This window comes from Macrobrachium nipponense, chromosome 28 (assembly GCF_015104395.2).
Source record: "Macrobrachium nipponense isolate FS-2020 chromosome 28, ASM1510439v2, whole genome shotgun sequence".
NCBI lineage: Eukaryota > Metazoa > Arthropoda > Malacostraca > Decapoda > Palaemonidae > Macrobrachium > Macrobrachium nipponense.
In genome coordinates this window covers 9,988,898-10,004,823 of record NC_087217.1, presented here as the reverse complement: position 1 = coordinate 10,004,823, position 15,926 = coordinate 9,988,898, and the positions used below count along the sequence as shown (strand labels likewise).

The 15,926-nt window shown below is 38.3% G+C and overlaps 1 protein-coding gene across 10 annotated transcripts in view; it reads right to left on the bottom strand.

Annotated features, from left to right (window-relative positions):
* The window catches only part of LOC135201401 (E3 ubiquitin-protein ligase TTC3-like), a 409,740-nt gene that overhangs the window by 249,008 nt on the left and 144,806 nt on the right, over positions 1-15,926 (bottom strand). For all 10 annotated transcript variants that reach the window (XM_064230282.1, XM_064230284.1, XM_064230283.1 and 7 more), the window contains one exon: positions 5,191-5,290. In XM_064230282.1, coding sequence (XP_064086352.1) covers positions 5,191-5,290 — 100 coding nt within the window. The remainder of the gene's footprint in view (positions 1-5,190; positions 5,291-15,926) is intronic.

The window sequence follows — 15,926 nt, the reverse complement described above, 5'->3', positions numbered from 1 at the left end:
ATATATATTATATATATATATATAGATATATATATTATATATATATAGATATATATATTATATATATATATATATATATATATATATATCTTGGGATTAGACCCTCTTTTAAACAAGTCTTATTAAAAAGGATTGCTGCATCAGCTTCATTAATTTTGTATAGAGTCTTCTCTATTTGTCTTATCAAGGATTTCTCAGTTTTGCTAAAACTGGCAAGCAACGTGCCAAAGGGGATCGTCAAATCCGGTAGAGTCACTTTGAATTATACCTCTCTATTTCTCTCTCTCTTTTGATGTGACATTTCACCCAGATCTACCAAGGCATTATCACAGTGATGGTTGCTGGAGGGCTGAATCCTGGTGGCGAGTCCTTCTTCTTATATCATGGTCATGCGGGTGCTCACATATACTCCTGCAGGACCCAAGGGGTAGTCGACTTTTCATTGGCTGGTGGTCAGGCGTCGGAAATGCTCGAGGTGCGTTGACCTTCCCAGGTGTGTGGTGTCACCTGGAGCTGGGTTTTCATTGGCTACAACGTCACTCCTGGTATTACTGCCAACCTCTTTAATGTTGGTCCCGTCCTGGGTGTTGGTGTTATCCTCTGGAGGGGGGCTGGGCCTTCCTCACACAGGTGGGCAGCAGGAAGGGTTCCTGTGTCGTATTTAGGAGGGGTTTCTGTTCTAGAAAAAAATAACACTTCAAGGAGGCATGGGCATCACTGATCAGGGGCTCTTCCGATTACCTCAGTGTTTTTGACGATGTCCTCTAGCGCGATGTGCTGTTGATGGGCAGTGAGAGAGTGGTGTTTGATGGCACCATTCTGGGTGTGACATGAGACCCTCTTGGACAGTCGTAATGTTGTCATAATGATATAGACTCCAGGACATTCTTGGATATGGTAGTGCACCAATAGACAACGTTAATTCCCCTATAAGGGGTCTCCTGCAGGTGGGGCTGGGTTTCCTCACAACCAGGTCTCTTGTCCTTCAGTTCTTGTAACAGATTATGAGAGCCTTTCCCTTCCTCTGCAGGGGTGATGTTCTCTTCCACAATCTTCTTAATACATCTCTCTTTTTATCTGAAGTGCACCAAGGACTCATAGAAAAGGTGTACATCATCGGAGGGGGATTCTCTTCAGACTTTGTCCTCCATCCTAGGAGGGGGGATTCTCTTCAGACTCTTTGTCCTTCATGTACCATTTGAACAAATGGGAAGAGAATAAAGAGAATCCCCCTCTGAGGATGCATGCCTTTCTACAAGTCCTTTATGGACTAAATGGTACATGGAGGATGAAGAAAATGAAGAGAATCTCCCTCCGAGGATGTACACCTTCTCTACAAGTCCTTTATGCACCACAGATATCTTGACTTTTAGCTTGATTGGCATTTTCTTATCACATACTACTCCAGCTACCTCTCTCCACTTCCCCCATGCAGCTTTCATCCTACTGTCAACTCCAGCCTCACAGTATTTAAACTTTTCTGCCTGTTTTATAATCGACCCTCTTCTTTCTTGTACTATTCTCTCTCTATCTTCCCTATCGCTCAGCAAAACCTGTTTTATTTACATTCACCTTTATGGCACCCTTCTCTAAAGATTCCTGCCACTCTCCAACCCTCCCCTGTAGGTCCTCCTCATTTTTAGCAGTAATCACCAGATCATCTGCGTACAACAATTCCCACAGCTCTTCATTCCTGATTGCTTCATTCAACACATCCATGAACCATACAAACAAAAATGGGCTTAATGCTGACCCCTGGTGTAATCCAACACTAACTTCAAGGTTTTCTGTTTCCCCAACTGCTGTTATCACTTTTGTGTGTTCTTTTATATATCATCTCGACCAGCCTAACCAACTTTTCTGGGACTTTCCTTTTCCTTAAACACCAAAACATCACTTCTTTTGGGATTCTATCATATGCTTTCTCTAGGGCTATGAATGCACAATAGAGCTGGTTTTCCTCTAGCCTCTTTCCCTGTAGTTGTCTTATTATGAAGATGGCATCCAAAATCCCTCTTCCTCTCATGAATCCATACTGCTGTTTCCCGATCTTTACAATCTCTCTTAATCTCTCATCCAGTACTCTCTTTAAAACTTTCAGTCTGTGCTCTGTTAGTTCAATTCCCCTGTAGTTACCACAATCCATGTCATCTCCCTTCTTTAAAACTTTCAGTCTGTGCTCTGTTAGTTCAATTCCCCTGTAGTTACCACAATCCATGTCATCTCCCTTCTGCTTGTATATATATATAGATATATATATATATATTATATATATATATATATATAGTATATAGATATATATATATAGATATATAATATATATATATATATATATATATATATATCTATATATATTATATATACATATATATATATATTATATATATATCATTATAATAATATATATATATATATCTATATATATATCTATATATATATCTATATATCTATATATATATATATATATATATATATATATATATATATATATATATATATATATATATATATATAAACCATCAAACTCTCCTCCCAATCCCTTGGCATTTCTTCCCCTCACATATAGCTTTTAATAAATCCAGCATCCATTTCATCCCTTCTGTACCTAGTAATTTGATCATTTCAATTTGGAACTCTGATGGACCTGGTGATTTACCATTCTTCATTTTTTTTAATGCTCTCTTCATTTCTGTATCCTGTATTTCCCTCACTGGTCCCTCCACCCACTGTGCTTCCCCAATCTCCTCTCTCTCTCATTTTTAGTATTTAACAGTTGTTCAAAATAATCTTGCCATCTCTTCTTAATGTCTTCCTCCTTATACAATATATAGTATTTCCATCACTATCCATGATGACACCGAATCTACCCACATCCTGTCTCTGCCTTTTCCTCATGTTTGAAATCTCATAGATATCCTTTTTTCCTTCTCTTGTTCTTAGTCTTTCATTCAACTGCTCTGCTGCCCTTACCATAGCCATACCTACCGTCCTCCTCGCCTCTCTTTCCGCTTCTCTGTACCTTTCTCCTGCACCCTGTGCATGCCTTACTTTCCAATCCTTAAATGCTTTTGATTTTCTTTTAATTGATTCTTGCACCTCTCCATTCCACCACTTTTCTCTTCTCAGCACTCCATATCCGCTGGTTCTTCCCACCAGTTCTTCTGCTTCCGTCACACATATTTCTCCAATGTCTGCCCAGATGTTTTCCACTCTATTACCCTGTCCAAATTCTATGTTCCCCCTTTCCAGACGTGTCTCTCTCAAGGTCCTCCTAAATTGCTCCCCCCTTCCTCCTTTAAAGTCCCAAATCTTAATTCTAGATCTTCTCTTCTTTTTCTTGGGTTTCCTACCTCTCATTTTAAAATCCTCTACCACCAACCTATGCTGTTTAACACACACTTCTCCCAAGATCACTTTGCAGTTTGTCACATTGCTTTTGTCGACTCCTCTATTTGGCTCTGCACTCATCATAACTTATCAAGTACTTATCTTAACTTCTGAAACCATGTGTTCATACAGACCAATTCAAAACTGAGCCATCTCCAATAAATAATCCCCATTCAAAACTGAGCCATCTCCAATAAATAATCCCCATCTCCATTTCTAATTCCAAACCCATGGCCTCCATGTACCTCCTCATACCCATCTCTTCTCTTTCCCACCCTGCCATTCATATCGGCTCCTATTTTTAGTTTCTCCTCCTCTTTCACTGTTCTAATTCTTTCTCTTGCTCTTGGCAACTCACCTGAGGAGCATATGCTGATATTATATTCACAACTATAAGTAAACTGTACAATAGCAGATTCTACAAGATTTTGTGATGAGAATCTCTCAATCAGGCAATCACTGAACTTCAAGTGCAATTTATCCTGTGAGAGTTTTCACTTAAATGAATGAATATAGCATTGGATATTTGCCAACTTTTGACAGAATACTTATGCTGTTTAATTCACATGTCTAAATCCTTTCTAGATTGGCTGATACAATAAGAAGGGCAGTCCAAATATGGGAATTTTATGTACAATTATGTTGTTGTTTTCCTTAGGGCTATTTTCTATTATCATCCCTTTTAGTGTGTTGTTATAGGAAAAAACGAGGTTGACATTCTGTCCATATTTTTCTTGTGTTTGATTTTTAGATCGATATACTGGGGAATGATGTGCTATAATAAAGCTTACTTCCAGTTGTAATTTTAACCTTAGCCATGGCATGTATGTTTTGAACCCCTGTTTTTGCAAAATATTCAGGAATGACCTCTAAAAGTTTACAGGCTTAATTACAAATCAGTTATCTTATAGATATATATTACATGTAGTACTTGTATGCTTAATATTTTTTTCTTTAAATCTTCATCTTGGAATTTTTACTGTTTACCAAAAGAACAATTATTTAGGTGTACTTTTATAACATTTCTTGTTGGCCAGTCACCTTCCTTGTATATTCTTTTAATTGCCTAGTCCCTGTTCCCGAGTTGTTGGGGCCTAATCTTTTGTAAAAACCTCTTAATACTTAACCCTGTTCTTGGTAGGTCTGCTAATTCTTCAATTGGATTGGATTCCAGGTACAGGCTGTCCCCAGTTATCAGCAGGGGTTGTTCCCGACAGCGCACCTATAACTGAAAATTGCCGAGCCCCAGTTATCGATGCCAAGCCTTGGTTATCAGCATCGATAACCGAGGCTCGGCACCTTAAACCAAGCTATCGTCATCGCTTGACAAGCCCCATAAAACTGGATCAATAATAACCGAGGCCACCGATAACCAGGGCCCTACCTATTTTTTCCTTTGTAATCCCCATTTGCAATTTATAAGAGTTTTCTTTCTAAATTTACTTTTCACATTTCTTCAGTCTGCTAAGTAAATTTGTCTTTCTTTATACATTTATCACATTCCTTTTTCTTGTGATTCAGGTATATAGACAAGGGTTCACTGTACCAGTTAGGATAAGCTACTAATGACCTCATATGGTATCAATGTACACTGTAAGCTATTCAAGCTGGGTCCAATTACCAACTCATGGATACCGTTTTAGCTATAAGTAAATTTTATTTATTAAAGGACGTCATTAGTACTCAACAGTGAGGGCAGACCTCATGTACTGTCAATAATAAGATGTAATTATTTTCGTTATATAACTTCTTGAGAAACAAGTTTCCTTTAAAAAAAAATAACAAAAATAAAAATATACTTACTCCACTGAACACTTCACATTGGGATCTACATTTTCTTCATCATCATTAAAACTGCCATTAAATACTTTTCTGGAGCCTTTTTTATTCTTGATATTTCGGGCTGAAAGAAAGAAAGAAAACATAAAAACCAGAAAAAATACAAGGTTACAGGATTATTTCTTCCTATTCATCAACTATGCTTAAGGAATCCAATATCTCTTACAATAGGCACACAAGTCACATTGAAGCTGGTACTACAGTCTTTGCAATGTCCTTTAGTCGAAACCAGGACTGCTTTTGGGCCTTTTAATTTTCATGCATTCTTTTTGGTCTTTGTATATAACTATCCAAGATGTTTAACTTTAATTTGCTCTCATTTTCACAGCCACAGAAACTTAAATAAAATCTATTGAATAATTGTACCGCTGAACTTACCAGCAACATTGTCAAGGAGAGAGCTAAACTCTTTCAAGGTACTAGTTAAAAAAACTATTTGGGAACCTGTACATCTTTTTCTTTTTCCTAAAAACCCATCAATTACACACACCATACTCAGTCCAGATATCCCAAAACACTAGTAATTTTACACTATTTAGTAGACAGAAAATGGCTGAGTAGCACATACATAATACACACCAAAGTATCTTGTAGAAGAAGCCGTGTACCATATGAACGATAAACACCATAAGTAGGTAGTAACTATGGTCTTTGTTTTGCATAAATGGATGTTAAAGTGGGAAGAAGGGATGGGAGGATGGCCAGTAATTCAACAAAGGAAATTGGAAAACAAACATTATAGTCTCCTCGCACTAACCTGGTGAATAAGCCCCACCCACCATTGAAACTGAATAGAATGCAGGATGCGTCAGTATTGAAACTATTTCGAATTTGATCATTAACAATCATACAAAATATAGCATATCATTACAAAATCTTGATGTAATATATAAATTTCTATTCTTTCTGCATAGTGACTGTCACTGAAATATTTGTCATTGTATAAAAGAAAAATGAGTGCAACTGTATGCAAAGAGAGGGGAGGTGTGCTGGTTAATGGAACAGCCATTGTTAACCCTCTTACGCTGACTGGACGTATTTTACGTCGACATTTTTTGTCTCCCGTGTGCCGACTGGACGTATTTTACGTCGACATTTTTTGTCTCCCGTGTGCCGACTGGACGTATTTTACGTCGACATTTTTTGTCTCCCGTGTGCCGACTGGACGTATTTTACATCGACTTACAAAAGTTTTTTTTTAAATTCGCAGAAAAATACTTATAGGCCTACCAGCCTAAAACTTTTGAATCACCTGCCTTGGGGGATGCTGGGAGTTCACGGATCAAGGTGTTGTTTTGTTTACAATCGTTACACAGGCGCGCAAGCGCGAATTTCTTTCTTCTCGCACTAAAAAGTATCTGTGACACATCTCGGAAATTACTTCGTCACTTTGACATAATTTTTGTACCATTGTAAATTAGCTGTCACATGAACTATTATATATGAAAATGTGCACATTTTTTATGTAGAATACAACAATAAAATACTCATGATTGTAGCTTCTATCATTTTTGAGATATTTTCATATAAATAACGATAATTGCCAAAATTTCAACCTTCGGTCAACTTTGACTCTAACGAAATGGTCGAAAAACGCAATTGTAAGCTAAAACTCTTATATTTTAGTAATATTCAATCATTTACCTTAATTTTGCAACTAATTGGAAGTCTCTAGCACAATATTTCGATTTATGGTGAATTTATGAAGAAACTTTCCTTACGTCCCCGCTGTAACTCTTCCGAAAAAAATCATACATGCGATTGTGGTAATGTTTGCACCATTTTAAAATTAGCCGTTATATAAAGTTTTATATATGGAAATGTGTGCAATTTCATGCACAATACAACTAAAAACAACCCATGGTTGTAGCTTTTATCAGTTTTGAGATATTTTCATATAAATAACGATAATTGCCAAAATTTCAACCTTCGGTCAACTTTGACTCTACCGAAATGGTCGAAAAACGCAATTGTAAGCTAAAACGCTTATATTCTAGTAATATTCAAGCATTTACCTTCATTTTGCAACAAATTGGAAGTCTCTAGCACAATATTTCGATTTATGGTGAATTTATAAAAAAAATAACATTTTCTTTACGTCCGCGCGGTAACTCTTCCGAAAAAATCATACGTGCGATTGTGGTAATATTTGCACCATTTTAAATTAGCCGTTACATAAAGTTTTATATACGAAAATGTGCGCAATTTCATCTAGAATACAACAAAAAATAATTGAAGGTTGTAGCTTTTCTCATTTTTGAAATATTTGCATATAAATCAGGATAAATAGAAAAAAACCACGTTCGGTCAAATTTGACTCTACCGAAATGGTCGAAAAACGCAATTGTAAGCTAAAACTCTTACAGTCTAGTAATATTCAGTCATTTATCTTCATCTTGAAACAAATTCGAAGTCTCTAGCAAAATATTTAGATTTACGGTGAATTAAAAAAAAAATCTTTCCTTCCCTCCGCGCGCGGATTCTCCAACACAAATCTCCGAAATGCGTACGTCCCACTCTCGGAATATTTGCTCCATTTCATATTAGGCATTTCATAGAGTTTTATATATGAAAATGTGCGCAATTTTATGTAGAATAAAACAAAAAATATTTGAAGGTTGTAGCTTTTCTTATTTCAGAAATAATTGCATATAAAAAAATATATATAAAAAAAAATTCGACATTTGGTCAACTTTAACTCGTCAGATATGGTCGAAAACTGCAATTGTAAGCTAATACTCTTACAGTATAGTAATATTCAATCATTTGTCTTCATTTTGAAAGAAATTGGAAGTCTCTAGGACAATATTTAGATTTATGGTGAATTTTTGAAAAAAAATATTTGTTTACGTCCGCGCGTTACGAATTCATGCATTATTTTGTGATAATATTTTCTCTGTGATGCTTTTATTGTTTTACAATGTGTTATAGACCAATATGATTGCAATTTAGTGTACATTACAACGAAAAAAAAAATAACTTGTTACCTTTAACCGTTTTGCGCACAGCGCGATTTGAATAAAATTATATATGAAATTTCGTTTTTGCGCTATCATATATCGCATTATTTATATATGATAATGATAATTTTTTTCATTTCTGATGGTTGCATACTAAACTTCAGCCAATGACAAAAAAAGGAGCCAAAAATGAACTCTTAATCTTGAAAACTAAGTGCGCTGTGATTTTTTGAAAAAAATATTTTTTCTGCTTCCGCGCTCACTCTGAAACACCTCCGGCACACGGGAGACAATTTTTTTTACCGCTTCGGCGTAAGAGGGTTAAGTGGAATTGTCGAATCTGGCACTTGTTACATCATCAGCTGATTTCAGTGACATCAACACAAATTTTACCAATTAGTTAATCTTCAATTTGTATTTGAATTTATGTTTGGGTTTCATCGTAATAACACTACTCTTTGGTTCAAGGTGATCTAAAATTAATTTGCTATAGGCCTAAGAGAATACTCATAATCTGGAGAAATAGTGACCAAATTAAATCGACAACTTAAACAATAGCACTATATATATATAATCCATTAAATTTCATATCTACAAATCTGGCTATTATATACAATAAAAATTATATATTTTTAAAAGTAAGCTAGGCATATTTGTATGCATTATAAACTTTATGTTTGGTAGCACTATAAAGGAAAGGCAAAGAGGAAACCAATAATATTTATTACCTACATAATACATAACACTTTGAAAATATATGCAAGCCCACAAACAAGACAAACACACTGACACACACACATTCAATCTCTATTTCTCTCAATATGTAATCATTCATCTTTGTCAAATTCTATACTGTCATCATCAATGTTTATAATAAAACTTTCCAATAGATGGTTGAAGGCTCTATCTTTCCTCTTATATTCATCTTCAACTTTCCTCATATGGTGTATACATTTAAGTCAGTCTTTTACGGTTATGTTGTTTATGGCAGTTCTTGCTACTTCTACTTTCTTCAAAGTTTGGTTTCCATGAAAATTATCCTTTTTTACTTTTGTCTTAATCAGAGCCCAGATAAGTTTGATGGGGCTTAACTGACAGTGATAGGGAGAAGTCAAAGTATTTGATGACCTGCTTAACAAGCTATTTCACCAATGGCCTACCACTTTGTTTATAATATAACTGCATAAATTCATAAACAAACCTTATAATATAATTGCTTAAACCTGTAGTCGTATAAAACAAAGGGTAAATAAAGAAATATATAATTTTGTGGTTCACACAATTACTGGACTTAGACCTATATGAGGCTACCAATCGGCTCCACCAGATTCAACCACTTCAGGAATTTTAGTAAACAGCCTAACCGATCTGTGAATCACACATATTCTAAGTTCTACTGATGATTTCTGAGTTTGATTACTGTTGTGTCATTAATGTGATGTAGGATTTTTTGGAAACACTGTTGCAGTTACATGTGAGTGGGATTGTCTAGACCTGGGCAGTAGTCACTCAGCTGTTGTCGAGGTAGGGTGTTGTGCCTCGGGGCTTTGTGGTTGAGAGTTTGTGGTGAGGGACCTTTCCCTCTTTCCCTTTATTTTTCATTGGTTGGCGAGTTGGATCTTGAAGGTCATCCATTACGCAGTCTGAGGGAGCTTGCAAAGGGATTTGAACAGTCTGAGGGAGCTTGCAAGTTTAGTTTAACTACAAGCTATCTAGGCTTATTCCAAGAAAGTATGGCATCTAAAATTACAATGGACATGATTAAGCCGTTCACTGGCGAAGAGACGTTGTATCATGGTTGAAGAAGGTAACCTTAGTGGCTAAGATACAGAATATATCAGACTTAGCCAGTTTTATTCCATTGTATCTGGAGGGTGGATGCTCTAGCACTTTATTTGGAGATGAGTGATGAAGACCAAGAAAATGCAGTGAAAATTCAGGAAAAACTAAAAGTAACATTTACTGATGATGCATTCTCTGCTTTTGAAAAACTAGTTCAGATGAAGTGGACAGGAGAACCAGTTGATGTGTATGCCAATGAGATTAGGAGGTTGGCCAGTTTAGCTAAGTTTGATAAGGTTTGTTTAGAAAATGTGGCGAAACTAACTTTTGTCAATGGTTTCTCGGATAATATTAGTGTTGCTTTACCGAAAGTGCCAAATGTGATAATGATGGCAATGAGTGAACTGCTCAATCATGCTAGGATTTTGTCATCAAAACAGCAAGTAGGTGTGGTAGCTGTGACTGTTAGGAAGAATGGAGAAAGAGGTGGTGGTGGGAACCTGAGAATAGGACTAGGCCTATCCAGTTTAAGGGTCAATGTTTCCAACGTGGTGGCCCTCATATGATAAAGACTGCAAAAAGACACAGGTGAGATGTTTTAGGTGTAATAAAATTGGTCATATTGCCAGTAGTTGTCAAGAACAGGTTGCAGAAAACGAGTAAGGGGTGACTGCTGCACCTGTAACCACCCTTGTGATGATAAGACAGGCACACCTTGATACATTGCCTATAATTGATGTTTGGACTGGTAATGAGCCTGCAAAAGGACTTGTAGATACAGGCTGCTCTACAATGATGGTACATTCCAGATATGTGCCCCAATGTAGAGGTTAGGTGTATATCAGTGCTTTTGATGGGAGTCATATTTAAGTGTAAAAATGGGAGTCATAATGGGTGAAGATAGGTGTGAACGGTGAATGTATAACCATGAGGGCTATGGTGTCGGATCAACTGGTTAATGGTGTTGATGTGGTGTTAGGAGTTGATGTTATTGTCCACTTGGGAGGTGTCACAATGACCCAAGGCATGGTATGTTTTGGTGCCTTTGGTGTTGCTTCAGTTAGTCAAGAAATTGAGCACAGGCTTAGTGGTGAGAGTGATGACGGTTGTCCAACAGTTGTTTCTGAAGACCCAGACTTTCATGCAGTATTTGATGGACAGAAATGGACAGTCAAGTGGTTTTGGAAGAACAATGAACCTGTGATTTTGACAAATAAAATAAGTTATGATAAAAAGCTTGAGGGTTGGAAGTAGGAAGAGTTTGAGAAGGAAGTGAACAGGTGGATTGCTGAAGGGATTTTAGTTTCGTGGAAATAAGAAGTTAAAGAGGATATCATTCCTCTATAAGGTGAGACCAGTGCTTAATTTTCGGGAACTTAATATGAATTTCAAGTGTCACACTGGCGATGATGTGACTGACATATGCAGTGAGACACTATGTAAATGGCGACAGACAGGTAAGAATATGTGTGTTGTGTATTTGGAGTCGGACTACCTACCGTTGAGCGTTGATGAAAATTGTGGCCATATAAACTAGTGAACTATAAGGGCCAGACATTCTGCCTTACAGAAGATTGGGATTTGGGTTGAACTCGGCACCACGAATCATTAGCTTCTGCTGATGAGGTAATTTGACACTTGAATACATTTGGGTTGATAACAAAGTCCCCTGAGTCACTCAATGGAGGAGCTGTTTTAGGATTGCAACTGGTAAGAGTTGGAGGAGAGTTGATGTTTCAGAGGTGTAACAAAGTGCCTGAAGTTACAGATATGCTTACAAGGGGAGAATTGTTTTCAGTTTGTGGTACATTAGTGGGCCATTATCCCATAGCTGGACAGGATGAATAATCTGTTCCACAGCATGAAGTGTACAGATATGAGTGGAGATAACCTTCAGTAGTCCCCAAAGGAGCAGATATCAGCCAAGACACGACCCTTTCAATTACGCTGGGAGAGGAGGTGTGGGTGAAGCCCTCGGACACATGCTGTACTACTCAATGGCATAAAGGGATGGTTATTCATGTGAACTCGTTGAACAACATTTCCATGGAGTGTCGAGGCATGTGTTGGATGTGCGACCAGTTGTAGTTCCAGCTTCCCTATCTGATAGCTCAAGCAAAATGTCAAGTGATAATTCAGTCTCATAAGAATCAGTGAAACCACAAGTGAGTGGTCAAAGTGAAACGGGAGAATCAGCGTCAATGGAGGAATACAAGACCTCCTGTATGGATGGCTGATTATGTCTCCTGATACTCTATACTGCCATTGGATGGAAAAAAAAATAAACAAAATCGACGGACGAAAATGCCTTGTCTTAGACCAGTTTTTTTCTTTATTTAAGACTTTTCTGAAAGTTTACCCAACTTTGTTGAGTTACATCAAACCTGCCATTCCTAACCAACCATTAACTGGATTGGAACTGACTAAAGAGCTGGAGAAAATTATCACTAGACCTAAGGGCAATGCTTACTTGATCTTCCTCCTCCGATTGCTCATTATGAATGCCATTAGATGTTCCCCCACTGATAAGACTACAATTATAAATATAAGAATATAAATATAAAAAGACGCCTTTACTTTGTGATAGATTATGCAGGAAGTTAAATAGGCAAGTATATGAAGCTATGTAAATATCTACCTTCACATGAGATGAATAATATCAGAAATTTGTTGATGTCACTAAAATCAGCTGAGGTGATAAGTGCCAGATTTGACAATCGCTCCAAAACAATGGCTGTTCCATTAACCAGCACGCCTCCCTATCTTTGAATACAACTGCACTAATATTTTTTATACATTGACAAATATTTCAATGACAGCAACTATGCAGAAAGAATAGAAATATGAAGTTTTCATAATAAAACTAATATTGTAATAGTTACCTGAACACCTGAATTAGCCCTGGTCACTGACAAGCCCAAACTATATCCCCACAGATTTGCCCAAAATGTGGGTAATGTTATGTTAACTGTCAGCGCCACCACCGCATCAGGTAAAATTTAGTCAAATGAGTTACCCGAGGTCCTGCTGGCAACACTGTTACAAATACCGGCCACTAGAGGTTGACAAACCTCAAATGCCATTCACTATCAAATTGAAATGGGGAGGAGGGTGGGAATGATTCAGGTATTCAGGTAAGTATTACAATACTGGTTTTATTATGAAAACTTCACATTGCAATACAATCCCTGAACACCTGAATTAGCCTGATTAACAACATTTAATGGAGGTGGGATCAATCTAATTTAGCCCAACCTGTCCACAGAGCATATGCAGGTAACTCATTATCAACCTACCTTGTGTATGTGTGTTCTCACCTAACTATCTAACATTGTAGGTGAGGATGCTTGGAAGGAAAATACCACAATGTCAATGTTGAGTCTAAGGTACCGCCTGAGTCAGAAGAACCTCCCTTGTGGTATTCTATACCTCTCATGTATGGAGGGGAAACGGTGAACTTCCCATGTGGCTATCCAGCCTCTCATGTATGGAGGAGAAGTTGAATGTGTAGGGCATTTGAGTTCTCCACTGCTCACTGACGCAAATGAATGTGCTGAAGAGGTTGAAGTTATTCCGACATGACCAGCGTGATCTGCATAACCTCAAGGGTGTAAAATAACAATACACTCATTCTAAACCCTGACAACAGAGACTTTTAGTTCATTTAGACTACTCCTGATTACCTAAGCTCCCAAAACCCAAATAATAGAAAAGTAAATATAAATTGAGTTGGCGGCAACAGAGGAACGAGCGAGTAACCTTTCTCTGAAGAAAACTGAAATTCCCTAAGGTAGAGCGTCGTGAAAACAACATCGACTCCCAAGTAGCTATCTCCGATACTATGCACCCTAGGACACGAAGAACAACTCGAAGGCTCCGAAAGCGATGAGGAACCATCCGACACTTGACTAATAACCTCTCGCAAGAAGCACTAATTGCATTTGGAAATGGAACATAATGGACACCTAGGAGGAACAAAAAAGTTTCTTGGACGAGGTAAGTTTCTCTGAATGTGACAAACTTTGAGAGCTCAAACCAGACACAGCAGCATTTGAGATCTTTCAACTGTTACACAATCATTCAACGATGCTGCTGTGACTACCTATGATGACGACGACACGAAATTGACCATAGAGGAGACATCACGCTCTCTAAAACTGAGGCAAAGCGCAAGAGGCGCCCTCAACAGAACACTGTTATGAGCATCCAGACAGTGAGGCAGTAGATGGTGTGTGTGTGTGTGTGTGTGTCTGCGTGTGTGTCTGCGTGAGAGAAAAAAAAAAAAAAAAAAAAAAAAAAAAAAAAAAAAAAAAAAAAAAAAAAAAAAAAAAAAAAAAAAAAAAAAAAAAAATTAGCCTGGCATGCCAACCTCATCAAAACCACAGTGATGAGGTTGTAACACCATTCAGGATCAGGAGTATACCTACCATGTTTGAGAACACCCCATCACTCAAACAACATCCACAGAGTGGGACAAAGCCTCCGACTGGCTGCGAAAGGCGTCTTTCAAATACAAGACTCACGAGATGTACCCCTCGCAAACGAATCGACAAAGGCACCCTAGAGAGAAGAACCTCAACAGATTTGTTGAGTAGAACTCGCACCAGCCAAGGGGTTCCCCACTACCCCACAGAACTCCTTCCAATTAGAAGCAAGGTTGAATCCTGTCTACCCCAAAGCCTACTTGACTCAGCCAAACCAGACCAGCTTACTTGATGTTGGAGAGACTACTGATTTAGTTGAATACAACGTTTCAAACACTGCTTGCTTTGGGTAAGTAGGTTTCTCAAGAGCCTGAACTGTGGATAGAGAGAACGGATAAAGTCCACCATCTGCTTATCCACGCTTACATTTGCTGAAGAAAACCCACATCTGATACTGGCTCCTCCTCTTCAATATACTAGTATTATTCTCTGTCCGAATAGTCCGACCGACCGTAACAGGAAAAGAGAAAAGCCGACCACCCGCAAGCGCTGCATCCGATACATCTGGATGAGCGAGACCAGCACTTGACATACCTATCCCTATCATACTGAACGAACCAGATGCTGCTGTGCAACCCTGTACCAACTAACGACGATGGCAACTCCTGAGTCAGTTGTATGACTCGTATCCGACTGCGTAAACCCTGCACTATCTAGCGACAATGACGTAACACCTGAGCCAACCGCACAATCCCTGAACCAACTAAAGCCAACTGAGCAAACCCCAGACCATCTAGCGACAATGACTAACACCTGACACAACCGTACGCTGTTGTGCAAGCTCTGTACCAACTAAAGACAATGACAACTCTAGGGCCCGTTGTATTTGACTGCGCAAACCCCGTACCATCTAGCGACGATGACGTATCCCCTAGGCCAACCACACTTGGGTGACCCAGGGCCTGGGGAGCTGCAACACTATCCACCGAACCCCGTCTGAACCAATCCCATACCAGGACTGGTATCCGGAGCTGGAGTCACATTGATTAAAGGGAGGGGAAGAAAGTACTCCCAGATCTCCCGGAACCAAAACAGAACCCACATCCAACATCTTGGAAGGATGAATAACAATAGCTGTAGGAAAAGAAGTAGAAGAAGAAAAGAAAAAAAGGAAAGTAGCTACACACGGAGTAACCACCGGAGCCTTTACTGCCGACGTTGGACCGGAGGAGAACATACCAACTGGTACAGTACTCAAGGTACATCTAAGTACAAGCCATGAACCGTGGAACCAATGGGAATGGGAACTGAAGAAGGAAGATTACCAGCTATCCTAGTGGAAGGAGAGGCTGAGGACACAACCGGTAGTGATACACAGAATGATGGCGTAGACGAATCGCCAGCTGCTGTAGCACCTGAAAGAATCACGGTGGACACTTTACGTCTCAAACCTAGTAAAGAAACAGGCATGGGAGTTGAAAAAGAACGATTAGTTTCTACAATACTATTGCTAGCATCCTTGTCGTCACTTATC